Source organism: Magnolia sinica, chromosome 5, assembly GCF_029962835.1.
Source record: "Magnolia sinica isolate HGM2019 chromosome 5, MsV1, whole genome shotgun sequence".
NCBI lineage: Eukaryota > Viridiplantae > Streptophyta > Magnoliopsida > Magnoliales > Magnoliaceae > Magnolia > Magnolia sinica.
The window spans coordinates 29,656,978-29,683,672 of record NC_080577.1 but is presented as its reverse complement, the minus strand read 5'-3'; the positions used below and the strand labels follow the sequence as shown (position 1 = coordinate 29,683,672).

Here is a 26,695-nt window from a genome sequence, read left to right as displayed (position 1 = left end):
TTCTTGGTCAAGGGTAGACCAGGTTCTGTCTTGTTTAAAAAAATGTAGATATCAAAAGATAAGCTTAAGTAGTGGCATTGTGACATTTTTGGGAAGCGAGAACAGGAGATGTCTGCCATCCTCACCCAGATCCAATCTCTGGACATCGAGGAGGAAGGTAATCGATTGTTTGAGGAAGAGGCTACTCTGAGGGAAAATCCGGACTCTGTTTACACCCAAAGACTGAAAGAGGAGGAAATTAAATGGCATCAACCTGTGGTAATCAGTTTTCTTATGACACTTTTCTCTTCTATGAGCTTGATAAACCTATGGTTGAGTTCTTGGCTATGAAGGTTTGTTGGTTTGATCTGGTCTCGGGCTTTAGGGTTAATAGGGCAAAGAGTGAATTTTTTGGGGTGCATGTGCCTGCCGAGGAAGTGGAGGATTTGGCCTCGGCCTTTGGGTGCAAGGTCGGATGTCTCCCTTCCTCGTACCTGGGCCTTTCATTATGTGTGGGAAAACCTTTGCTACATATATGGGATGTGGCGTTGGAAAGGATAGGATGTAAGCTGTTCACTTGGGAAAAGAATCTTCTCTCATTGGGGGGAAGGATCACCATGATTAAAGATGCTCTCTCTAACCTCCCTCAGTACTTCATGTCTCTCTTAGATGCCCTACCTTTGTCCTTCAGAGAATTGACAAGCTTAGAAGGATCTTCCATTGGCAAGGTGGAGCCAAGTCCAAAAAATTCCCACTTCTTAAGTGGGATGAGGTTTGTAAACTGCTAGTTAAAGGAGGAGGTATTAAGCGTCTTCATCTTATGAACTGTGCCTTTTAGGGAAGTGGGTCTAGCGGTTTGCCTCGGATGAATCTAGTCTTTGGAAATCTGTGGTTGGGGCAAAGTATGGTCGGGAGGATGGCAATTGGAGGACTAAAAAATCGTCTCAATACAAGGCCTCTGCTATTTGGAAAGCAGTCTCCTCCCTCGCTGATTTGAGTCTTTGCCAATGTCTCATTTAATATGGGAGGAGGAGATGGAATTAGGTTTGGGTTTGACCCTTGGTGTGGACACATTCCTTTGGGGTCCTCCTTTCCTTCCCTATCTAGGCTTTGCCCCATCCACCACATCATGGTTGCAGATTCTACTATTGGAATGGGCAATAGTAATGCTTGCTGCCCTCCATTTCAGAGAAATTCAAGTGAAGAAGAGTTGGACGTATGTAGCCGTCTTTCTCTTCCGCAAGGAATCCAGGTGAACCCAGATTTCTATTCGCTGGCCTAGGGAGAAGTCAGGGATATTCTTGGTCAAGTCTTTCTATGGGTTGCTGCGTGAAGATGGAGCTTCTCCTCAACTTGAACCTTATGCTATTGGGTACCTGTGGTCTTATGGGGCCCCTTCTAAGGTGGCAGCTTTTGGTTGGCTGGCTGGGAGGAATTGCATCCTTACGATAGACAACCTAATTAAAAGAGGCCTCTGTCTTCCATATGTCTGCCTCCTTTGCTTGGGTGACGCAGAATTGGTTGACCACTTACTCATGCAATGTTCCTTTTCTTTGGAAATATGGCAAGGGATCCTCCAGCAAGCTGATGTTGCTTGGGTGATGCCCTGATTGATTGAAGGTCATCTCAGGTCATGGGATATTGGAGGTCGGGGTAAATTGGGAGAGAAGAGGTGCAGAATAGCCTTGCTGGCGGGTCTTTGGTGTGTGGCTGGAAAGGAATGCTTGCTGTTTTGAGAGCAAAAGTAGCTGTCCTGGGGTAAATTGTGAAAGAAGAGGTGGAGAATAGCCTTGCTGGCGGTCTTTGGTGTGTGGCTGGAAAGGAACGCTTGCTGTTTTGAGAGCAAAAGTTAGCTGTCCCGGGGTAGTGCTCTGTAAAGTGTATCAGAATGTGAGAGAGTGGGGTGCTCCTAATGTTGGGGCTGGGTTCAGCTGTGTAGCTCTTGTATTTATTTCTTTTTCTACTGCCTGTCTTTTTGTGTTTTTCTTATTCTGTTTCATTCTCTTTCGCCTTTGGCCTAATAAATTCTTGCCTTTCAAAAAATAAAATAAAATAAATAAAATCCTTGCAGTGCTGTTATCTTAAGAATTTGGATTTTGAGGATATGCCAAACCCTATTCTTGCTGTACGTGGTACCTGTACCCACCCATACGTGACTTTAGCTAGTTCAATTTATGCTTCCATTTATTTTCTCAATCTCTCCATCTTCATAGACCTTTGCACCATAAACCCTTATTATCCTAGCTGTTTAATTAGCAAGTGGTTGGATATTGATGCATCTGGACCACACATCCTCATCAAATGGGTCCTGGATGATCCCACAGGTTAGCCTCATAGGAACTGGGTCAGATCCGTGGTCTGTTGTTGTATCAAGCTAAACCTATGTTCCTATTGCAAATTATGGGACCATTGGCTACAGATGGATTGCCTACACAGTGGTCCCATGGGTTCATAGGATCAATCCATTAGATCTAGTCAGATAAAGATCTCAATCCTACACATCAACCAGGTCCTAATTTATCGGGATATTTCGAGTCCTATGTGGTCTTGTGGAAAGAGCTAAATAACTGCACAGTCAACAATAGATCTGAATCTTGTGAGGTGTTTTTTTTTTCTAGAGCTGTGGGGCAATTTATGTGGGAGTGATGACGTCAAGGCTGATTATGCTATTGTGGCATGGTTAGTTGGGTTGAGGGTCTGGAGGAATGGCATCTCACCATCCTTCTCCTTGTCCCCTGGATTGTTTCTTCTCTTAAAGAGTTTATCATTACTATCCAGTGAGAGAAATCCAGTCTATGTCATGATCCAACCTCTATGTGGATCAACAAAGGCTATTTTCATTGAAGAAGGCCAGCTGAGAGGGTATATGGGGTATTTGTTATCAGTTTGGAAGCCATATGGCTGGTTATAGGAGGCCTTACATATGAGAACTTGAGTAAAAGTGGCAAGTGGATTTTCCATATGAAGCGTATGGAAAGGAGTATTTTGGTCCAATCACAGTCGAAGCTGTTCACATGGTTGTGTATATAGGCACTTATGCATGATTGTAACGAGTTATAAGTGGAAAGAGTCTTTTCATTAGCTATTCCGTAGAGATACTTTAAGAAGAATAACCAATAGGTTTGTTCTTGTTTCCTTTAGGGCCTGTTCGTATTCATGGAAAGCATGGGAAAGGAAATAGTGTTATCTTGGAAACCTTATTTCCAGGAAACCATGGGAAAGGAAGTGTGATTTTCCTCATTTGTTTTTCAACAAGATTTTTCTAAAAATTTAGGATATATTTTTAATTTGTTGTTTGACAAAACAAAAAATATTCTTGGGAAAAAAATTCTAGGTGGTCACTAGCATGTGCCATGTTAGTACATGTGGCACATTCTTGGTAGTCACAAGCATGTGCTATGTTAGTACACTAGCGTGTTATTATTTGAACTGATGAACAATTGCAAAAGCTTGGAAAAAGTGAGGATTTTGAGTGCACGCGCGTGCGTGCACATACACACTCACTCACTCACATGCATAACTAGCTGTTTTCTGACCATTACAGAGGCTTTCTAACTAGTGACCCCCCAAAGCAGCCTTACAGCAACCTTTTTTAGGGTTCACTGATTTGGCCTTGAATCGCGTAACGGTATCAGCCAATATTTACATAATGAATATGAGACATCTTGGTCTTTATACTTGGTTCTAGAGGAACTCGGTTTCTGCACCTGCTTCATGCTACTCTCAGCAAGGTTAAGAGTTACTGGACCCACTCAATAATTCTGATTATGTTGAGAGCTTTTCTTTCTTTTATTGAAGCCTTCTAGCATTGGGGAATAGCATAGCAAATTCTGTTCGTTTTCTTTTTCTGGGAAACCATCAACTGATTTTATTTGTATTTCTAAATGGTTATGGGTTTTGCAGCAAGTCTTGATGGAGCTTGAAAAGGACCCAAAGATTGTATATCATTGTGGACTGACCCCACGAAAATTACCTGTATGTTATTTTATCATTACTGTTTTCCTGTTATTTAGTTCTTGTTCCCTTCTTCTTTTTTTTTTTAAAAAATAAAAATAAATTATTATTATTATTTTTTAATGTTTTTCTGTTTTCTGATAGAGCATGATCCTTTTTCCAGGAACTGGTGGAACACAACCCACTCATTGCTGTTGAAGTTCTCATAAAGTTGATGAATTCCGCTGAAATTGCAGAGTATGTTTGTTTTCCTGCTTTCAAGGGTACTGGCATAGATACTGTCCGAAATATATAGTCATTATCAGTGTTTTTACGTCCAGTGTTCCTGATTTCAGGTACTTCACGGTCCTTGTGAACATGGAAATGAGTCTACATTCAATGGAAGTTGTGAACAGGCTCACCACTGCGGTTGACCTCCCGACGGAGTTTGTGCACATGTACATCACAAATTGCATATCATCTTGTGAGAATATTAAGGTCCTACATCCGAAAAGTCATCCTATTTATCAACTTATTTGTTTTTGATTGATTGAGATTTAAGAGCACTAGAGAAGAATTTAATGGATAATCAACTATTAACTTGTCTATGGTCATGTATATCAGTTCAGTCATGGTGAATTTCGAAATACAGATATACAGGTGAGGTCTTGGGGCAAAATTTTAAAACACTGTATTTTAAAGTTGTAAAAGTATAGAGAAAGAGAGAAAAGAAGAGAAGAAAGAGAAGAAAAGAGAAGGTTGGGAGAAGAGAGAGACTCAAAATTAGGGTTGATGCTTCCACTCTCCCTCATTTATATTAATGAATTTTCATAATGGCAAGCAAAGACAAGAATCCCCAAATCACAATTAACAAAAAAGCAAGCATCAAAAAAATAAATAAATCTAAGTGAGCTTTAGGTGGGTTGTATAGTAGTACAACCCACGTCCATATCCATTATTTGTACGGCCCACATCCACATCCATTAACACTTAAGCTTGGAGGATGTGCATGTTGCTAATGGTGACAAAGACCCTTGGCAAACGCATCAGCAAGTTGATCTTGCGATTTGATGTATGGTGTAGAGATTTCACCATTGGAGATCTTTTCACATATGAAGTGACAATCGACTTCGATGTGTTTAGTTTTTTCATGATAGACCAGATTGTTCGTGATGTGGAATGCCGCATGATTATCACAAAATAACTACATAAGTAGACTCATTGTAAATCCTATTTATTGCAATAGTAACTTGATCCACAACTCATAGGTGGTATGAACCATTACTCTATATTCTTCTTCATCACTTAATTGGGCCACCACACCCTGCTTCTTGTTCTTCCATATAATTAGATTTCCTCCCACAAATGCACAATACCAGCAGTAGATCGTCTATTTGCTAAAGAATGTGCCCGACCTGCATTAGGGTACCCTATGATCTAATGATGCTTGTTCTGTTTATACAAAATCTCCTGACTTAGTGCTCCTTTAGGTATCGTAGAATCCAAATAATTGCATCAGTGTGAGGTCCTATCAGAGAACTCATAAATTGGCTTACCACACTCACAACAGAAGATATGTCCAAATGAGTGATAGTTAAATAGATAAGTTTTTCAACCAATCTTCTATACATCCCGAGTCTTTTACTGTATTTCCTTCATTACCTGCAAGTTTGTGACTAAGATCAAGGTGTACCGTTGTGGTAACAGTGGGCGTAACGTTGCCCATTGTTACCGATACGGTTACGGGCCGTATCGGCCGTTACTAGGGGTGTACACGAACTGAGCTAGCTCGGTTAGAAAGCTCAATTCAACTCGGTTCGAAGCTGAGTTCGAGCCGAGTCGAGCTGATTTTTTGAGCCTGAAAATGAGCTGGCCCCAGCTCGACTCGACTCGGATCGAATCCAGCTTGAATCGAACTTGGATTGAACCAGTTCGGTGACTCGGTTACTTTGCTATTGATGTTGCTCACCAAGTGTTTGATGAAATGACTCAACGAAGTGTGGCCGATGGCAAGGAAGGTATGTACATGAAACAAATACCCTTTTTTTCTGGGTTTTTATGTTGCTTAAAAGGTGTTTGATAAATACTTGTAAAACCATTGCTTCTGTTTTACATACAGTGGGATTTTGAAGTTGCAGTCCAGGTGTTTGTGAAAATGCCTCAATGGCGAACTTGGCTCGAACTCGGCCCAAGCTGGCCCGAGTTGCTGACCAAACCGAGCTGAGTTGGCTAGTCAGGCTCGAGGACCGAGCCGAGGTGAGTTCGAGCTAAGGTCGACTAGTGGCCGAGCCAAGTCGAGCTGAGGCCAACTCGACTCGGTTTGACTCGATGTACACCCCTAGCCATTACTACCTCGTAATAGCTGATACACCCCCCGTGTCACGTAATGGACTCGACCGTTATCATTACGTATCGGTCATTATGTAACTGATTTGATACACCTTGGTTAAGATCCATTAGTGATTAATGTAGGGACATTTTCACACCGGGCTTGAGTGGGGTGGCCTATGGGATGTAGGGGCACACTTGGTGTGGGTGGCCCGTGTGAGGCGGGCTCCACCCATGTGAAGCGGAACCCACGTGAAGTGGGGCCCACGAGGGGGGTTCGGTCGTGGTCCTAACCCCATGGGATGGGGCTTGGGCTATGAGATAAAGGGATTGATTCACCATGCTCTATCAGTTCGAACTTTTAGAGCAAGTGGTTAATTGTCCTGCATCATTATCCCAACTATTGGGGGTCAACTATATGAATCCTGTTCATCATTCCACTCTATCAAGGACCATAACTTCAGTTAGACCATAGATCATGAAGTCTTTTCTTCCCACCTCCACCCAATGTCCTTTTTGGGCCTACCCATTGCCCTTTAGAGCCTTCGACCTGTACCAAGTATCTAATCAGCACAGTTCTTGGTCTTTGTTGGATATGACCAAACTATCTTAAATCTGCTTTCCCTCATCTTATTCTTACCTATTGGTACTACTAAATTCCCTCAAACACATTAATTTCCGATTCTATCATTCCTCATCTTGCCACTCATCCATCTCAATATCCTCATTTCAGCTACACTCATCCTAAGAATGTGTTGTTCCTTAACTCGCCAATATTGTCTCATAAAGCATGGCTGGTCTATAGCTATTTTATAAAATTTCCCTTTCAGTTTGAGTGGTACACAACTGCCACATAAAACACCAGAGGTACATCTCCATTTCTTGCTAGTTGAATGGCTTGTGAAAATTTCATGCAAATTTCACAAGTGTGGTGACCATGTCTTTGATGGGATGACGATAATGTATGGCAACTGCACAACACTCTAGAGACCCATCTCAATTTCATCCACTCAGCTCTTAACTCTATTCAAAACATCCTTATCTATTCCCCATCCTTTTGAATAATATGCTAACATAATGAAAAAATGGCTCTGAGGATTCTCTGGACCATTGATGTTAACTAAAACAACTAACACCGCTAAAGTTGCATTCCAAAATCCAAATACTATATTGGTTTTATGGCCTCTAGACTGTAGAGGCTTTGTCCAAACCTTCAATATAGAATTTCCCTCCCAAGTCTCATTGACCAACATCACATTATCCACAAACAACAATCACCAAGGATCTCATTTGGGAATTGACCTAGCAGTTAATTTATAACAGGTGCAAAAATGTTACGTGCTTAATAACAATCATCTGATGAAGATCCACTGCTACCGGGAACTCATTGGCATATACTGCAACTTCTCATTCTTGTAATGTCATGCTTATATCTTTAGTGATGTTGATATAACCTCCCGGAATCCCTTTCCTCCCCCCTACTGGTTTGCTTTTCCTATCTGCATTTATCTGCTAGTAGACTCAACATCTTAAGCATTCAGCTGCAACTGGTGTGTAGATTCATTTTTCCCTGATGCAACACTTTCTCTGTTCTTTTCCAGGATAAGTACATGCAAAATAGACTCGTAAGACTTGTATGTGTCTTCCTACAGAGCCTCATCCGAAATAAGATAATCAACGGTAAGTGCCTAAATACACAAGTTCCTACCTATGCCACTCAAAAGAAAAGAAATTCCTGCATATTTATTCATGCTTGTATGAATGTTTGCATGTGTACCATATATGTTATTAGTCCTGTCCATCCATGCATGCATGATGCACCAATGTCTGAGGTCCTGTAGGTTTTAATGAATGGGCATGTGACCAGCTGCTGCTCATGTGTGGTGGTTATGAAGAAATGTATGCATGACAGAAAATGTGCACGTATGTGAAGAAGTGTATGTCTGCATGCAGATACATGTTACTGATGTTGGTCAGTGGTTATGGTTATGCAGTTCAAGATCTGTTCATTGAAGTCCAGGCCTTCTGTATCGAGTTCTCACGGATAAGAGAAGCAGCAGGGTTATTCAGGCTCCTCAAAACCTTGGAATGAGCTCCTCTTTCTCCCTCTAGTGTTTGATTTCTTTGCTTGTCTACCAGTCTAGCATTTCTCCCTTATCAATTACAAGTTCTTTTATTGACTTGGTCCCATTAATCCATTTTTCGATCAGACCAGTGCTACTGTGACTCACGGTTTATGGAGTTCCGTGACGCCTCCGTCAAAACTCAATTCTGCATCTGTGGCACTTGTGTTTGGTGATTAAGACATTATTTGTGTACCATCATGTGGATGGGCTATATCTGGTAGCCATCCAATTAGTGGCCTGGAAAATGGACAGTTGGCTAAAACAGATGGTCCGCATCAAAGGTGCAAAACCTGCAACTGACTGGTTGGATTATTGGTCTAGGACTATCCACATGGTTGTGGGCCATATGCATGTTTGCAGGTGTTTAGTTAGTGAGTATGAAACTCGACAGAAGCTAAACTAAAGGGTATGTGAATGTGATAGTCATCATTCATTAGTGGCCTGCAAAAAAAAAAAAAGAAGGGATGGCTCAAAAAACTCATGACTGGTTGGAGTTAAAATCACTTTGATTTTTATTCATACATATATAGCCTATCTACATGGTGCCCACCCGATCAATAGTCCTGATCACCATGCATGTTTGCCATGCATTCGATGAGGATGAAATGGCGTGGAACTCACATGAGTGACGACGTCATAGCATTCTGCTTCATGTTACTAATAATTATCATTTTTGGCTTAGTTCCTCATTCCAGTGAAAATTCCTGTGCAGCCTAGGTGGGCTCCACCTATGTCACCAATGCCTGTCTCAATTGGTGGGACCACCTAAGAATAGTTATGGTCCCAATATCACCATGATTGGATGATCACAGCCCTTCAATTAAGGGTAAGAGCAAAGTCTTCAGGGTCCATTTTGGGGGACCTTAATCAGATGGCTTTGTAATCATTCTAATGAGGTGATTATAGGGTCAAATACGTTCCTTAGTAGCCTTCCATTCGATGGGTCACCAATATTTAAGGTTGTCCAGTTGTGTCAGATGAAGGAATCTGATGCGATAACAAGGCACGCAGCGCCACACGACAGGTTTTGCTTCACGAGGAGAGAGTTTTTGGCCGTTAGCATGGCTTGCAGTTGAGTTTTCACTTAAGGGATGATCTGAACCATGTGGGGGTGTCCTTCAAATGGATGGTAACCATGAAATCAAATCTGGTTGATGACCAACAGATGACTAGGAATAGGATTTGTCTGTTTTCTGTGATTTATAAACTGTTGCCCATTTAGGACAAGATGTGGTGTGGACGATCCACTGGCCCACCTGCTATGTGCTGGGCATTGGGCCATAAAAATCCTATACGTCAATCCAGCCATTGCAGGCAGAGCGTAGCCTGACCACCTTAAACATCTGATTTTGTTCATTGAATTTGCACGATGGACCAATTGGATGTGTTGGATCGTTGGATCAGCCTCATTTATTGCCTCATACATCCACAATCATATATATATATATATATATATATATATATAAGACATAAACCTGGTGTGACGGATGCAACCAGTCTGGCGCGAATCTAGTGAATAAAATGATACTGATGACTAATAGATTTGTGTGCTCAAAAGTGACTCGGACCCTTAATTTGGTGGACCGCACAGCTAACTGATTAGCTTTAGTCTGCTTCTTAAGTCCTACAATCAAAGCAGTCGGGGACTGACTATTGCTACATCTATTAACCAGTCATAGTATGGGACGTTTGAACCGTCCATTTGTACCACATGTGGCCCACGTGATGAGGGTCTAGATCTAACACAAGCACGTGTAGAGTAGGAATCGAGGATGCGGATTGCCTGCCACCCCACGGTAGGAAGTTCCTGCGGTTGAAAACTAGGTGGGGCTGCCTATGATGTTTGTGAGAAATCTACCTGGTCGTTTTTTCAGCTCTTTACAACGTGAGCTCAAAAATGAGGCAGATCATACTCAAAGTGAGTTACGTGACAGGAAAAGAGTGGGAAGAGAAATTCTTACTTCCTGGTTTCCGACTCTGAAACCGTTGATAAGGTCATTCCCACTGGGACAAACTGAAACACAGTATTAGTCTGATCTCCGTGAATGTTCAACGGTGGAAGCTCAATCCCCACTGTTTCCTATCGTGTGGCCCATTTGAGTTTTGAAACTACCTAGTTTTTTATTTTGGCTCATGTCGTAGCATGAGCTCGAAAAAGAATGGACAGGCTGGATTTCTCACAAACAATGCAGTGGGCCCCACAATCCGCATCATGAGGGGGGGTGGATTTGGGGAGGTCCTGCGCGGTGAGATTTGGGCCACTGGTGCGTGGCAGGAATGTAGACACCTCACCCAAAATGAGAATAAAATACCATTAGGCTTTTAGCCATGCTTTGATAAAAACATGTCTAAAATATTTAGAGCTAATTGAATAACCATGTGAGTTGAGTAAAATAAGCTTTTGATCAGTTATGGAAATAACTAACGGACTAGATTGACATATTAGGAGCCCGTCCAATCCAATGCTAATAAAACATTTTGATCCTTTCGGAGACTCAAAATGTACACCATTTCGATAAAACCATTTTCAACGGATTCCGAAGGCCTTAAAAATCCAAATAGATAAGATAGAAAAAATCATTGGCTCAACTTGGAAATGACTAACGGACCAGATTGGTGGGCCTGCAGCTTGATGAATCAGATGTTGGCCGAATGTCCAGAATACATGGAAACCTCGGCCGCGCACAACTTAGATCAAGCCACATTTGCCAGACCATCCGATCAACTTGCGCTAAATCCAGTGAAGAGCAAATCTCGGCTGTATATTCTGGCTCCGAAAACCCTGAAAACCCCATACGCGATAGCTAACGAAAAAAGAGAGGAAAAAATTGATAAAGGAACACCTGCCCACGCAGGTACCCATACAGGCCACCCTTTTTGAATCTCTGACTACCGGAGGCGTACAACATCTTTTACGAGCCTGTAGTCTACAGGTAGTCTTTCAAGGACCGCCTGTCCAGCTCTATATAAATCGCACAACAACAAGCCTCTAAGTAGAAAATAATAAGTGGAGAGAGGCTCGGAGGATATATCTATGATAGTTTTGAGGTTTTGGGTGTGTCGAGTGTACATGTAGTGCCTACATAGGTCCGGTTCCATGGCTCAGTGGTAAAGAGGCTGTGTTTCAACACTGAGACAAGGGATCAATTGCTAATGTGGCGTGGGTGGGTGTGTGAGTGTGTGGGGTGTGGGCATGTCTAAAAGAAAAAGAAAATATAGTGCCCACATGAGGTTACAGAGTACCTAAAGATTTTATTTCTTTATTGTAGAATTAACGAATCTTCTATGTATCAATAATGGAGATCCAACGCTTCAATCTTAAAGGTGTACCTGATTGGGAAGACATTTCCAATGTCGCGTCGTAGCCGAGTGACGCTTGGTCTTCTGCACCTTACACCTTTAGGAGAACCTTCAATGGGACTAAGGTTTTTTTTTCTCATATGTGGGTGAGGGGACCAAGACATGTATTTATAGGAAAGAGGCCAGAGAAGCTTACTTATCAAACTTTTCTCCTTTAGGGTCTTCACACCATAGGTTTTCATATCCGACTTAATAACTATGTATAGAAACCACGGTTCAAGCATCCCGCCCTATACATATTTGCAATGATCATAACTATAGTGGGGTCCACTAAATCGCTTGATCTGAATAATCCAACGGTCAGATCTAAACCGGTGATCACATGTGGCCCACCTAATAAGAGTTTTATAGAAGATTCTTGGCTGTGTCGAGGTTTTGTCTAATTCATGTTAAACCTGTAACCCTGTGAGGCTAACCATATGCTTCATTTTCGATGCCGACACGTTCCCAGTGGACTAGATCGGCAAGCTTTGATCGCGAGCCTATTTTAGTAGCACAATACTCCGAGACTTGTACCATAGCGACCGCATGGGCGTTACGATTTCAACGCCGCACAACACGCCCCATTGCGACCTATAGATTAGAAGTTGCAGTTTTGACACAATCCAAGTTGGGCCGCGCAATACCCCCACTTGCACAAATCTTAAGGTTGTCCAATCAATCAATCAATCAATCAATTAATCCATCAATTAAACTATCAATCACTCATATCTCTCTCCCCATTAGTCAAACAAGCCCATACCTCCCATCATGCAACCCGTCCCTTGCTCGTGCTTAACTATCCTTCTCTTATTCTTTCTCTCTCCATTTTACTCCTCTATCTTCTTCGAATTCCCTCCCTATCCTAAAAATTCTACCGCAAATCTTCTAACCCTCTCTCATTTCTATTGCATTTTGCTAGCAAGAGTAGAGAGAGATTAACAGAAAGAAAGAGATTAAAGAGAATTAGGGAGAGATTAAGAAAAAGAGAAAAGAAAGGAAGATTAGAGAGATTGTTTGAGAGAAAAGAAAGAGATTAGAGAGATTAGGAAGAGATGTATAGGTTAAGAGAAAAAAGAAATTATAGGAGATTAAAGGTGGAGATGAGCTTAGTGGACTGTTCAATCGCCGATCCAAGCCAATTCATCTGTTGTTGGGAGTGCATGGGAGTATAAAAACCCTCACTTTTTTGTGTTATTCCATTTTTGGTGGGCCCATAAGGGTGGGACCCAACACGATCATGTACGGATTGTACGGTGGACCCCATAGTGGTGGGGGTCCACCCCGATGGCCTGATCTCCTCTATTACTTTTCTTTCCTTTAATTTCTTTCCTCATTTTCTTTTAAGTTATAATGTTGTAGGGCCCACAAGTGGGCCAGTCTATTAGAGAGCGTGCCCCACACGCTATCACAGCGTGGACCACCTTGTGTGGCCTACCGTGATGTTTATTTTCCATTTAACATATAGTTTAAATAAGATAGATTTGGATGGTGGAAACGCCTCCAAATCATGTTGACCTAAAGCTCCTTGTCCCACCATGAGCGGGCCAATCCGATGGATGGAGTAGATTCCCCTAGGTGGGCCCCACCACCCTTTTAAAAGGCAAGAGAAAGAGAGATAGGCATGGTGTTGCCGGTGGATGCAAACAGTGTCCTGGGATGTTGTTGCCCAGCAGCAAGTGCCACCTGGAGAAGTGGGCCCACTCATGGGTCCCACCTTGATTTATGTGTTCCATCCATACCGTCCATCCAATTTCCCTTCTCATTTTAGGCATTGAGCCCAAAAATGAAGTCGATTCGAATCTTAAGTGGGCCACATCATGAGAAGTAGTGAGCTAGCGAGCCTAGCGTCATTGGTGCTACTTGCATGAGAGGGCAATGGGAGTGGGTTCCCACTCGTGGGACTCACCATGTTGTATATTCTTTATCCACACTGTCCATCTGTTTCCTGGCTCATGTTAGCCATAGAGCCCAAAAATTAGGCTGATCCAACCATCAGATGGACCACACCACATGTGACGGTGTGATTGGGAGCACCCCCTCGCGTTAGCCATGCAACGTGGGGAGGGGGTGTCCTCCACTCGTGGACCACACCTTGATGTTTTTGTTAAATCCCCGCCGTCCACCTATTTCTCTAGATCAATTTAGGCCATGGGCCAAAAAATGAGGCAAATCCGAGTCTGGAGTGGGTTTCTGTTGTTGAAAGCTTCCAAGGCCCACAGTGGGGTCATGATTTGTCCAAACCAGTCCAAATCAAGGCCCATTAGACCCCACTCAAGCTGGCCAAGGCGGTGGATAGAGTATATCATCCTTATGGGGCCTGCATTGATAGTGTATCAAAAAATATAGAGGAATGCTCACCTGAACACCTTATTACATGAGCACCCGTGCACACCTTTGCACACGTGTCACGGGCATAAAATCTAAACAGTCAACGTGATGCGGCACCCTTTGAAATCTCTCAATCCTAACTTTTAGCCTGATACAAAACTTTGGTGGGCCATGACAAAAGGAAACAGTTTCCTCCCTTAATTTGCATTTCTCTTTGTTATGGCAACTAGAGTTTTGGATTAGGGTGAAAATTGGGTCCATAGAGTTTGAAGGGGTATCACATCATGTTGACCGTTCAAAATTTGTGCCCATGACATGTTCACATATAATAACGTACAAACTAGTGTGTAGGTGAGCATTATATATATATATATATATATATATATATATATATATATATATATATATATATATATATATATATATATATATATATATATTTTCCCTTCAGCGCCTATGGGGCGGGAGGATACCCACTGTGAGGCGTGTAGTGGAGCCCACTCGTGGGGCCCGCCATGATGTTTGTGCCTTGTCCAGTCCACTCATTTGTTTTGCCAGATCGTTTTGGGCCAGGGGCCTAAAGATCAGGCCGATCCGAATCTCAAGCGGAACGCATCGAAGGAAAAAGTGGGTAGGAAGTGCTATCCTTATTTGACAGCACATGGGGCCCACTCATGGGATCCATCTTGATGTTTTTGCACCATCCACACCATTCATCATTTTCTTCAGGTCGTGTTAAGCTATGGGCCTAAGGTTCAGGCTAATCCAATTCTTAGGTGAGCCACACCATAAGAAACTGTGGCATGGAAACCCATTGGACTTGGAATTCCTGGACTTTTGAATCCCATGGACTCCAAATTTTTTGGATTTGGAATCCTATGGACTTGGGAATCCTTGAATTTGGGATCCCTTGGATTTGGTGTTTTCTTGGAGTTAGAGTCCAAGATTTCTAGAATCCCTTTGCCATGTTTGGCACCTAGAATTAATCCTAAGTTTAAATGCATAATGTATTTGCGAGGGTTTGAAATTAATTATTAAATCAATTTTTAAAACCCCTAATTAGTGTACGTATGATACTATGGTTGTATTAAATCCATTGAAGCATGTACTTTGCTTGAAATGATGAAATTCCAAGACTCAGATGGGCCACAAGCATAATATCACATCCTAGCGACTAATCAATGATTAATAATCGTCGATTACATTGGCAATGTTCAAACGGTGCAGATCATCTTATTAGAGTAGTTATAGTGATGTCAATGATAATATGATCGTTTTGGGATATCATTAGTGGGCCATGTGCCCAATAGATTGATAGCCTAGTTTCACACATGTTGCACATGTGGGTGTCCATCCAAATCATTTCCAATGGACCCCGCCTTCACATATGTATCTTATCCACGCTTACATCAAGTTACTAGATTTTTATATACAGGCTACATGAGGAGCTAATGTTAGTCTAACATTGACCTCACCACATAAACCTCTATATTTCTAATGGGGCATGTCATTTGGCTCCCACTTTCTGTGTATGATGTGCCAATTAGGGCCAATTATATCATGATATGTCTGATAACATGCTAGTGTGCTTGGCTTGATAGGACATACTGATAACTAAAGCTAGGCATCGAGTCGAGTCGGATCGAGTTAGGGCTAACTTGACTCGATCCAGTTTTGAAATAGGCTTGACCCGGACTTGATCTAACTCAGTACCGAGTGTAACGCCCTGAAATTCGGGGGTTGAGCATAACTCAGCTCCCGAGTTCCAAAACATCACTTATGCAACATATTTAATGATGGATGTATGTTGACTATATTAGTGCATAAAACATGGAATAGATTAAGCCAAAGCACACATATAATTCAGGGATAAGTGAAGAAAGCAAGTGGAAGACTTATAGAAATATATGTGTACAAGTGCAAATCCCTAAAGTGCATATACATACTAGGTCGTTCTGACAAGTGTTACTATCAAAATTACAAGTATTAGATTACATCATTTAATTTCTCAAAAGAAATCCCAGCATCCCGCGCATCAGAACGAGGCTCACTAGAACCCGTCTGAAAACTGCATAAAAGAGAAAGCAGCCTCATCATCATCTATCTCCCGCTCTGCCTCAGAGGTCGCCTCAACATCTGTAACATCATCAGCTAAGACAGAGTCTGGTGGGTGTTTAACACCGCCCCAGAACGTGGGAGTGAGTGATCAACTCAGTGGAACAATAAAGCACAGGTTAACATGTTATCAGTTCAATCAAGCAGTAATGATAAAGCAGAACAATTAAACATAACCTAAGTACTCTTGTTAATGAAGGGATGTATGTAGAATGATGCGTGCCCTCACGCGTACACCCTCAGCGTCTTCATCTTATGTTACGCATGACACCACCTCAAAGTGCGCCACGTCTACAAAGCACATGCAAATGCGATACATGAATATGATTACCAAGTTGTTATTAGTCCTTTTCATACAGCAGGATTGAGAAGCTAAGATACCTTCCTCATATCACCATCCAAATAGTGATCCATTCTAGGGTCGTTAGTCCTAGATATCTCATACGATCATATGGTTTTCAGGTTGTTGCAAAGGGCTCGTCACCAATCAATGCACGCCTATCATACCATCGTTACTACACTAAGGCTCGTCACCTCAATGCGGTATCCAGGTATGCTCGAGGTCACTACAAAGGGCTCGTCACCAATCAATGTAGGCCGACAGCACGAATATAGTGTCCCATACCACCATAATCGGCTCACGAGTTTGGTTGCTCACTGGTCACTACGGGGAGGCTCGTCACCCCAGCGTAGGCCGACAGCTCGACCACGGTGTCCCATACCACCATGTCCGGCTCATGAGTCTTAGCGGATCAAGGTACCATGGTTAATAGGATTTCGCTGGTAAGTTTGGTACCCTAGATTCAAGTAGTAGCGTCCATACATGGTGAACATACATCGGACAATCGGGTTACTTGACAAACTCGACTAGCACGAGCGCACATTGGGTTGAACAACATAGAGTGCGCAAACACTCCGCGTGGCCAAACCACTGCCGACAACTCTAATACGACTCGGGTTCGTCTAATACGTCCTACTTGGCGAAAGCAATCTCAACCACGATCTTAAGGCCGATTACCGATTTTCTGGACTAATGCATAGTCCCACACACATAACACTACAACAGAGATTCGTATTGAATGTAGAACAGTAAAGGAACAACAACTCAAATCATGTAGTACTCAAGCATTTGAAGAATATCAACTTAACATAAATGTAAGCATAAGTAATGCTTGAATTTAAACGACAAGGAATGTAACTACATGAAGGAAATCATACACACTAGTGGGAGAGTTGAGGATCGCTTCTCAACGCCCATACTAGGTAGAAATATCACACTTTAGATCATTCTGACATTTCTACAAACACTTAGAATATATAGTACAACATATATGACGTTTGTTGAAATACACACATTTGGATAATTCCTTTTACCAAGGAGTTGCCGCACATACAAGTAGCATAAGTACACAACAGATAATCATGGCAATCACATGTTCATGTTTTATACGCATACGGTACTTTATACATACACATAGAATACACAAATCTCAATATAACACATGCATATCAGGAACGCAAAATAAACATAACATTTGGCATGTAAAATCTCATCCATAACAAGAATAAACCATTCACTGGCATTGAAAGCCTTGAAAACCATAACCTATACACTTAAAGTCTGCACCTTAAGCCAGAAAAGAACACCGAACTGATTTCAGACGATATGTCTTCGTCAACGGCGACAGGATAACCTAAGACAGGAATAGAAATGAGATACAACAACACCAAGACTATTCTAAGCTCTAACACAGATTAGGGTTAGATTAACTTACCTAAAGATGAACTCAGAATCGTCAGAATAACGATTCAAAGTGAAGGTTCAAGGATAAAGAAGAACCGGAAAGAATCTAAGATGATTCACCAACTTCTCTCTCACTTTCTCTCTCTTTTCCTTTTCTCTTTCTAAGCTAGGGTTAGAAAATTCGTATGGAAAAGAGAGCTAGGGTTTAAGGATTATAAATAGGCCTAATATTGATGAAAATAACCCCAGGGCCAAGGTATACTTAGGGTATAACCAAAACCAGCCTCTCACGATCGAAGCACTTCTGCTGGGCCAAATACCACGAAAGGTCGGGACCGACCATGGATCTAGGTCAAGCTGAGTTTTTGTACCAACCAGATCTTCAGATCAGCCGTGGCGGACCACACTCAATTCAACGGTCACTGAATCTCGATTAGGTCCACAAGCACAAGGATAGACCTGGGCCACCTTCCCTTATCAGAGGGTGAAATTTGGTCAGAATCCAACGGTCAGATTGCTTAAAATCATCGCGCAAGCGACACGACTCAGATTTCATAAAAGCTTAATAAATTTCCAACCGTTCTCACACTTTTCACTCCGAACTCAAACAAATCGACCCAGAACATCACATGGACTTGATTTTTGAGGTGATGACTAAGTCCAACATGGTGACCGCAATAGCCTAAGATCATCGCTATCGGACTTTCGACGCGCGGTCCAGGTCCGATCCAGAACTTTCAAAAATTCTCCAGAACAACTGGATTTAGCGATGGATCCCAGATTTCAGAGTAACATAACGCTAACTAATCTACAAGTTTTGAGTCATGCAGATACAATTTAAAGTGATTGATGCAGATTTCACAAGCAATCGAGTATATAGCTAATTACCCAAAAAACAACTACTTAAGGAAAGATTAACACAAAATTTCCAGGGTCATTACACCGAGTCTAGCATGCCTAACTTGATCCGAGTTTGGGTCTGGCTTAGATTGATCTGGACCAAGTCCGACCCGGTCAGAAGTATCGAGTCGGGTCGAGTTGGCACTAAGTCGGAGAAAGAGAGAGTGTCACGCCTCAGACTCGGTAATCGGACTCACAAAGAACTTGATAGCCGGTTTTGGCCGCAACAGTCTCCATAATACCCCATTCTCGGCTCCTGAGGCAGGTTCCGATCTTGGGATCTTACAAGGAGGATTTTCATAATAATATAATCATTTTTAATACGAGCATACCCAAGATCACAGCAAGTATATCTGAGAATAACAAGGTACACATCACAAAATCCACTAAAAATTTAAACTTTTACAAGCTTTCATAAGGTCCAAAAGGATATACATAAGATAATAGAAAAAGGAAATGAAAGTCTGCAATACTAGGGTCCTCAAACTCTACTCTACGCTCTGCCGCTACGACGCCCGCGTAGGATCTCCTGCACACATCAATCGTGCATAAGCTTATAAAAGCTTAGAGGGTGGTGACGATGTATGACAATGGTGCACAGAAGAATAGTAGGAGGTACAGGAAGGAAAACATGCTCCATGACAATATCACTAGCCTTACCAAGGCTTATCATGAATAAGATGCAATGAGTACTGGGCGCCTTACCAAGGCAATGCATGAAGGGGCTTATACAGCCAATGCGAATGCGATGCAAAATAATGCCAGTGCTCATAACCAATCCACATATCAAGTACTTTTTCAATTATAAGGAAATCACCGGGGTCCATTACATTGCGAAATGATTGCTGCTTTACAGACCCAGCACAGTCAAACGAGTGTAAGAGACCTCACTACCCACCTGTGGACAACCAATCACTAGAAAGGCCTGACGATAGCGAACCCATTTATGAGCTGGTCAGACTCAGCCTAGCAATGCCTCCTTACATCAAGCGAGTAAGGCTACACCCCTACCTAACCGACTATACGACAGTGGGAGTCGCGACCTAACGGTATAAGACCCTCGTGCGCTCATAGTTTCCACTCCGTCATGACGTTGGGGCAGATCCTTGGTACCATGAAAGTTTTGAGAATTTCACCCATGGGCATCCTATGCACCCGGTATGCTCAAGTAATATTTTCGGTGTCCACACATATGGTCATCCATGAACATCCCTGTGGAGGTAAGGCCTTGGCGAAGCAAGGGCGGTATCATCATGAAATACGATGCCAATGCATGAGTCATACATACAGATCATGCATAAGCTTCAGGCACTGAATGTGCACAAGGGGAGAAACTTCATCCCTCTATGACCACTACACAATGTAATTAATTTACACGGATGATGCATATGGGTCACAATGATGTAAGTGTGCTACCTGTAGAATATATTCCACCTTCCCAAGGAGGAACAAGGTCTAGATACATAGACATGTACTCTAAGGAAAGGAGAAGTCCTCTAGTGGAGGCCCAATACTTTGGGGTGGCCCACAAGCTAAGAGAGTCATAAAGCCTCAAGGAGGAAACAGTCCTAACAAGGTCCTAAGTGGGCCTTCAACCACTCATAAGGGCCCTATAGGCCTACCTTAGGGCCACTAAGGAGGATATCCAACCTCAACTGGGTCCCAAAAGGTAGCTCACTAACTATATGCATATAAAGTAAGGTCCAAGGCCCTAGCAATCCATGGCCCGGTGGGTCATACACTAAGCCCAATACATAGGCAACATGGTGGGCCCTTAAACAAGGTTTGGGCCCAACTATAAGGGTCATGAATCCACTCATTATGGTGGGCCTAATGGGCAGCCCATTATTTCAAACATATGGGTAATCCTTACATTTAAAACAAGTAAGTTGGGCCTTACATCTCGGCCCAAGCATGGATTCATTTTAAATGGGCAAGTAAGGGTCCAACTACTTGAGTATTTGGCCCATAAAACCCATCACAATGGCATAATAATATAGGCCCCAAAGGTCCAATGAGCCTAGAAAAAATCAACAAATAACTAAGAAGACTAGTCCAATAAAACCAATTGGAATGGGGTTTAAATATGTACTGATTAAGCTCAAAATATAACTAAAAATAGGGCAAGATATGTGTAATAATATCTCCAAATTTGGTGGACCATGCTGCCCCAAAACATCCATTTATGGGCAACAACCATGGGCCTATTACTGAAATTCCTACCCTCCCACAATCTGGCATTACTGGAAATTCAAAATTAATTAAATTATATGTTTATTTTAGTTCCTGGTGGCCCGTACATGTCACGGGGGGGGACCAGATGAAGGGAGTTAATTTATTAGATAAATCAGATGGGCTATGCTACTGGACTGGACATCCAGTAGCAGCCTAATGGGTCGGGTGTCCCATGTGTAGGCAGCTATATGGGCCTGGATATTTGGCCCAGAAACTCATCCAATGGACTTTAATAGGAAGCTACTGAAGGGGAGGATGATCAAGTCCCCTATAGACCCCACATGGATGAATGGTGGGATATAAAGTACATCAAGGTGGGCCCATAAGGTGGCCTGAATGGCCAGCCAAGGCTGGACGCCCCATCTTAGGTGTCCCAGCCTGGGGGGCCACTCCAGGCCGCACCACGGACGGTACAGGGGCCCGTTGACCATAAAATTTTGTAGGATGGTACTTCCATGGGTGGGATACACCTCCACAAAATTTCATGATTTTTGGATACTTATAAGTATTTTAATTTATTTAAAGAAAACAGTCTGTCTAAAATATCTGGTTGTCCTGGACGTCCCAACATGGTGGGCCGGTTCATCCCTTGCCACGGTGTGCACAGGGTAGGTAGGTCCTACCAAGGGTGGGACACCTCCTTATAAATTTTCATAATTTTTGGATACCCAAAAGTATTTTAATTAAATTCAGAATTACAGTCTGTCCTGGGTGAAATGTTGTTGGAATTATAACTGTCCCTATATTTGAGACCACATGGGGTGGGCCTAAACTTGTCCAAACCCCTGAAAAATTAGTGGGAAGGGTGGTCCTACTCATGGAATGTAACTGAGGTCCACTGGGGTGGCCTACTTATTCCAAAAACTCAGGTAAAAATGCTCATTTCCAACTTACAGTGTTGCTGAACTATCCAGAAATTTCTGGATAGTTAGCCCACTTTGGCCTATCCCATGGGTCTCAATCATCGGAGAAATGATATGGACCCCATTCAACATCAAAGTGGGGTCTATGCACTACAAAATTCTCAAAGAAATTTTGGAGAAAAGGGAATACAAACAGATCCAAACATTAACTCAAAAGCCATGCTCAAACTGGGCCTGAAATCTAGACAGCAACACATGCTGTCCATATTTCAGCCCATATAAATTAATCCAAGGGCTTATTGCCCTAATTCATCAAGGGGGGTCCACCTTGATGGGTTGGCAAAATTTAAGATCCATTAGTGCATTAAAATCTCCATGAAAAATCAAGTTTGGAGGCCACCCAACCCACGCATGCATGGTGGGCCTGAATGTCCAACAAGGTGGGCTTGGACGTCCCATCTCCCTGATGGATCTGAGATGTTGCTGACCTTCTTAGTGGGCCGCACATCATCAAAAATAAATAGAAGAAAAAGGAGAAAAAGGGAGAGAGAAGGAGAGTGATCCGGCCATTGGTGGAATGTCCCGCCACTAATGGACCTTTCACACTACAATCCATGACATCCACTATGTACATATGTTACATGCAAGCTACTATACATCAACAAAAGTTGCTGAAGGATGGGGACACCTTTTCCTACTATGCATGCAAAGGCCTAAATAGCCTAGGAGATGCTAAAATAAAGATGAAGTACATCATGGTGGGTTCATGGAGAATGGCCCACCATAAAAGAAAAGAGTAAGATCTAGGCCCATGGCCTTCATCTTAGGAGTCATGTAGGACGTCCGCTATGGATTGGTGGGTCCTACATACTTTCATGCATGCAAGGGAAAGAAAGAAAAGAGAAGAAAGGGAGAAGAAGCAAAGAAGAGGACCCATCTCCAAGGATGATCACCAAACTTTCACACTAAGATTCTCTAGCTCCAAGGGAAAAGGATCAATGGTGGAGATGGGGCTTCAAGGGTTAGATGGTGGGAGATTAAGGAAGAAAGGAGCTGAAAAATGGAGGGAGCTTGGGGATATTTTTGGCAATAGAGGGAGGGAATGAGAGAATGAGAGGGAGAGGAGAGAAATTGCTAGAAAAGAGAGAGAGAGAGAGAGAGAGAGAGAGAGAGAGAGAGAGAGAGAGTCATCATGAGTTCTCTCTCCTAGGATAGGCAAATCCATCATAATGCTAGGGTGATATAAACAATGCTCATAGACTCATAGGTTTGGAATATGGTGGGTAGTGTGTGGGTAGTGGGTGGTGTAGAAGATGAGGTTTAGGTAGTGTGTATGTGGTGTGTGTTGGAACTTGTGTAAAAAGGGAGTGGGGCTACATGCACTACTCTTAAGTGGGCCACATAATTATGATTAAGGGCTAGAAATGAGATACACAGAATTTATGATCTATACATCAGATGGACACACAAGACACGGCGTCGGAATCGCAACGATGAAGCAGGCAAGATGACACAGGTTTCGGCTCGATTTGAGTCGGGTCTACATGATAGGACTTAAGGATGACCGCAAACACCATCCGAGGGTCGCGGGTCACTGGGATTCGACTGGTAGGACCGCGAGACCAAGATGAACGAGATGCATACTCATACACATACATGCACACATGCGAATTCGGGTCGGGTCTCACAAGAGAGAGAGAGAGAGAGGGTATTGGTGGTGGTGGGTGGTTGCTGGGCTTGGAAGAGGAGGATGAGGGAGGGAGAGGGAGAGTTTGGGATCGAGTCGGGGTCGGGTGCGGTGGGTAGGGTTAGAGATAGTTAGAAATTAGTTACACACACACATACACACCCGAACCCAAGTCAAGTTGGGTTTCGGATCGAGACTCAGTTTGAGTTTGGATTGGGCGAAGCCTACGATTCACCCATTCGATTCGGGTTTAGTCGAGTTTGAATGAGTCAGATGAGTCAAGTCGTCCAATGCCAAGCTCTACTGATAGCATGCTTAGGGGTGCACACGGTTTGGTTTGGACCGGTTTTGGGGTGAAATCCAACGCTTCAATCTTAAAAGTGTACTTGATTGGGAAGATATTTTCGATGTCGCGTCGTAGCCGAGTGACGCTTGGTCTTCTGTACCTTACACCTTTAGGAGAACCTTCGATGAGACGAAGGTTTTTTCCTCATATGTGGGTGAGGGGACCAAGACATGTATTTATAGGAAAGAGGCTAGAGAAACTTACCTCTCAAACTTTTCTCCTTTAGGGTTTTCACACCATAGGTTTTCATATTCGACTTAATAACTGTGTATAGAAACCACGGTTCAAGCGTCCCGCCCTATACATATTTGCAATGATCATAACTATAGTGGGGTTTACTAAATCGCTCGATCTGAATAATCCAACGGTCAGATCTAAACCGGTGATCACATGTGGCCCACCTAATAAGAGTTTTACAGAAGATTCTTGGCTGTGTTGAGGTTCTGTTTAATTCATGTTAAACCCATAATCCTGTGAGGCTAACTATATGGTTCATTTTCGATGCCGACACATTTTGATCGCGAGCCTATTTTAGTAGCACAATACTCTGAGACTTGTACCATAGCGACCATATGGGCGTTACGATTCCAACGCCGCGCAGCACGCCCCATTGCGACCCATAAATTAGAAGTTGCAGTTTTGACACAATCCGAGTTAGGCCGCGTAATACCCCCACTTGCACAAATCTTAAGGTTGTCCAATCAATTAATCAATCAATCAATCCATCAATTAAATCATCAATCACTCATATCTCTCTCCCCATTAGTCAAACAAGCCCATACCTCCCATCATGCAACCCGTCCCTTGCCCGTGCTTAACTATCATTCTCTCCTTCTTTCTCTCTCCATTCTACTCCTCTATCTTCTTCTAATTCCTTCCCTATCCTAAAAATTCTACCGCAAATCCCCTAACCCTCTCTCATTTCTATTGCATTTTGCTAGCAAGAGTAGAGAGAGATTAACAGAAAGAAAGAGATTAGAGAGAATTAGGGAGAGATTAAGAGAGAGAGAAAAGAAAGGAAGATTAGAGAGATTATTTGAGAGAAAAGAAAGAGATTAGAGAGATTAGGAAGAGATCTAGAGGTTAAGAGAAAAAGAAATTATAGGAGATTAAGGGTGGAGATGAGCTTAGTGGATTGTTCGATCACCGATCCAAGCCGATCCAATCATTCATCTATTGTTGGGAGTGCATGGGAGTATAAAAACCCTCACTTTTTTGTGTTATTCCATTTTTGGTGGGCCCATAAGGGTGGGACCCAACACGATCATGTACAGATTGTACGGTGGACCCCATAGTGGTGGGGGTCCACCCCGATGGCCTGATCTCCTCTATTACTTTTCTTTCCTTTAATTTCTTTCCTCATTTTCTTTTAAGTTATAATTTTGTAGGGCCCACAAGTGGGCCAATCTATTAGAGAGCGTGTAAGACCCGTGTCATAGTTCGTACCGTTCCGTTGGCTTCCGAGGTCCTTCCGGTCGAATTCTGGCAATCCTCAACCCATATCCGACGTTTGCGCATGATCCTAAGTCGAGACCTGCATGCCAAAGTTGGCTCGAACCGAAACCTATACCTTGGCGACCGCGCCATCGCCACGGTTCCAACGCCGCGACTCGCGCACCGACCCGATACCCAAGCTAGAAGATGTCAGCCCGCGTTCATTTCGAGAAAAACACCGCGCGTTGCAAACCTCGAGGGAATCTTTACAACATGTCCCATCAATCATCAATCAATCCCATCAATCAAGTACACATCACGCATCAAGTCAAGTACAAGCAACCCATACCCTATCTTTACCTCTCTCTTACACAAGCTACCCAAAGTCAACCCTCACATCACTTCATCCATCACTCAACCCATCACTCCATCACCTCTTATCATTCCCATCACCTCACTCTCTCTCTCATTTCTCAAATCTCCCAAGCAACCCAAACTCCATACGTCCAAGCTCTCTTTCTCCCAAACAACAAGTGTGGCCCACTTTCCCCCACCCTCTCATCTCTCATCCACATCATCAAAATCTCATCAACCACCATCAAAAGTGAAGGCAAGGAGCATAGAAGGCTAAGGGAGCAAGGAGGAGGTCTAGAGGTGGGTGATCTTTGAGTTTCTACCGTTGATTTCATGATTTGAGGGCCCACTTGTTGATGAGACCCATTTCGATGTATGTGATGTATCAATGGAGGGCCCATAGTGGCGGGGTCTCTCCTCTCTATCACCGTCTCTCTATCTCTCTTTCTCTCTCTCTCTTTGAATGGTGATAATGAAGAAGGGGTGAGTGTGGCCCACCATGAATCATATTTTTCATGTGGGACCCATCGGATGAATGTGTTGGATATCCAGCCCATTAGCGGGCCCGGATGGAAGGAAAACATAAACATCAGGTGGATCAAACAGGTGGGCCACGTGCATGTGGGACCCACCATGATGTTCATTTTATGTATGCCGTCCAGCGTCTTTAGATGCTGGACATGGTGGGGTTGGCTAACATGGAGTGCGTGTACTGACATGGGAGTGTACTAACGAGCTAGCCAAAATAAAGGGAATGGTGGGCCACTCATGCGGGCTCCACCTCGATGTATGTATACAATCCACGCCGTTTATCCCATTGTTCAGCCTATTTTAGGCGTTGAGCCAAAAAATGAAGCTGATCTCATTTTCTGGCGGGCCATACCATAGGAAATAGCGGTATTACCATTGAAACCACTTTGATCCTCCTATTCGCCAAAAACATGTTGCATATTGGTCTCATTTGGTCGATCATGGGTCGTA

General features: G+C 42.9%; 1 protein-coding gene across 2 annotated transcripts in view; it reads left to right on the top strand.

The window, feature by feature from the left end:
• Positions 1-8,516, top strand: part of LOC131245875 (uncharacterized) — a 37,811-nt gene extending 29,295 nt beyond the window's left edge. Inside the window, exons 8-12 of one of the 2 annotated variants that reach the window (XR_009171023.1) lie at positions 3,883-3,954; positions 4,097-4,170; positions 4,269-4,370; positions 7,842-7,920; positions 8,235-8,516. Coding sequence is in view for 1 of the 2 variants with exons in the window: in XM_058245625.1 (XP_058101608.1) it covers positions 3,883-3,954; positions 4,097-4,170; positions 4,269-4,410; positions 7,842-7,920; positions 8,235-8,332 (465 nt within the window). In the remaining variant the exon portion in view is untranslated. Of the gene's footprint in view, positions 1-3,882; positions 3,955-4,096; positions 4,171-4,268; positions 4,411-7,841; positions 7,921-8,234 lie in introns of both variants that reach the window. The other variant, XM_058245625.1, reaches the window with a different exon arrangement.
• Positions 8,517-26,695: the final 18,179 nt, after the last annotated feature.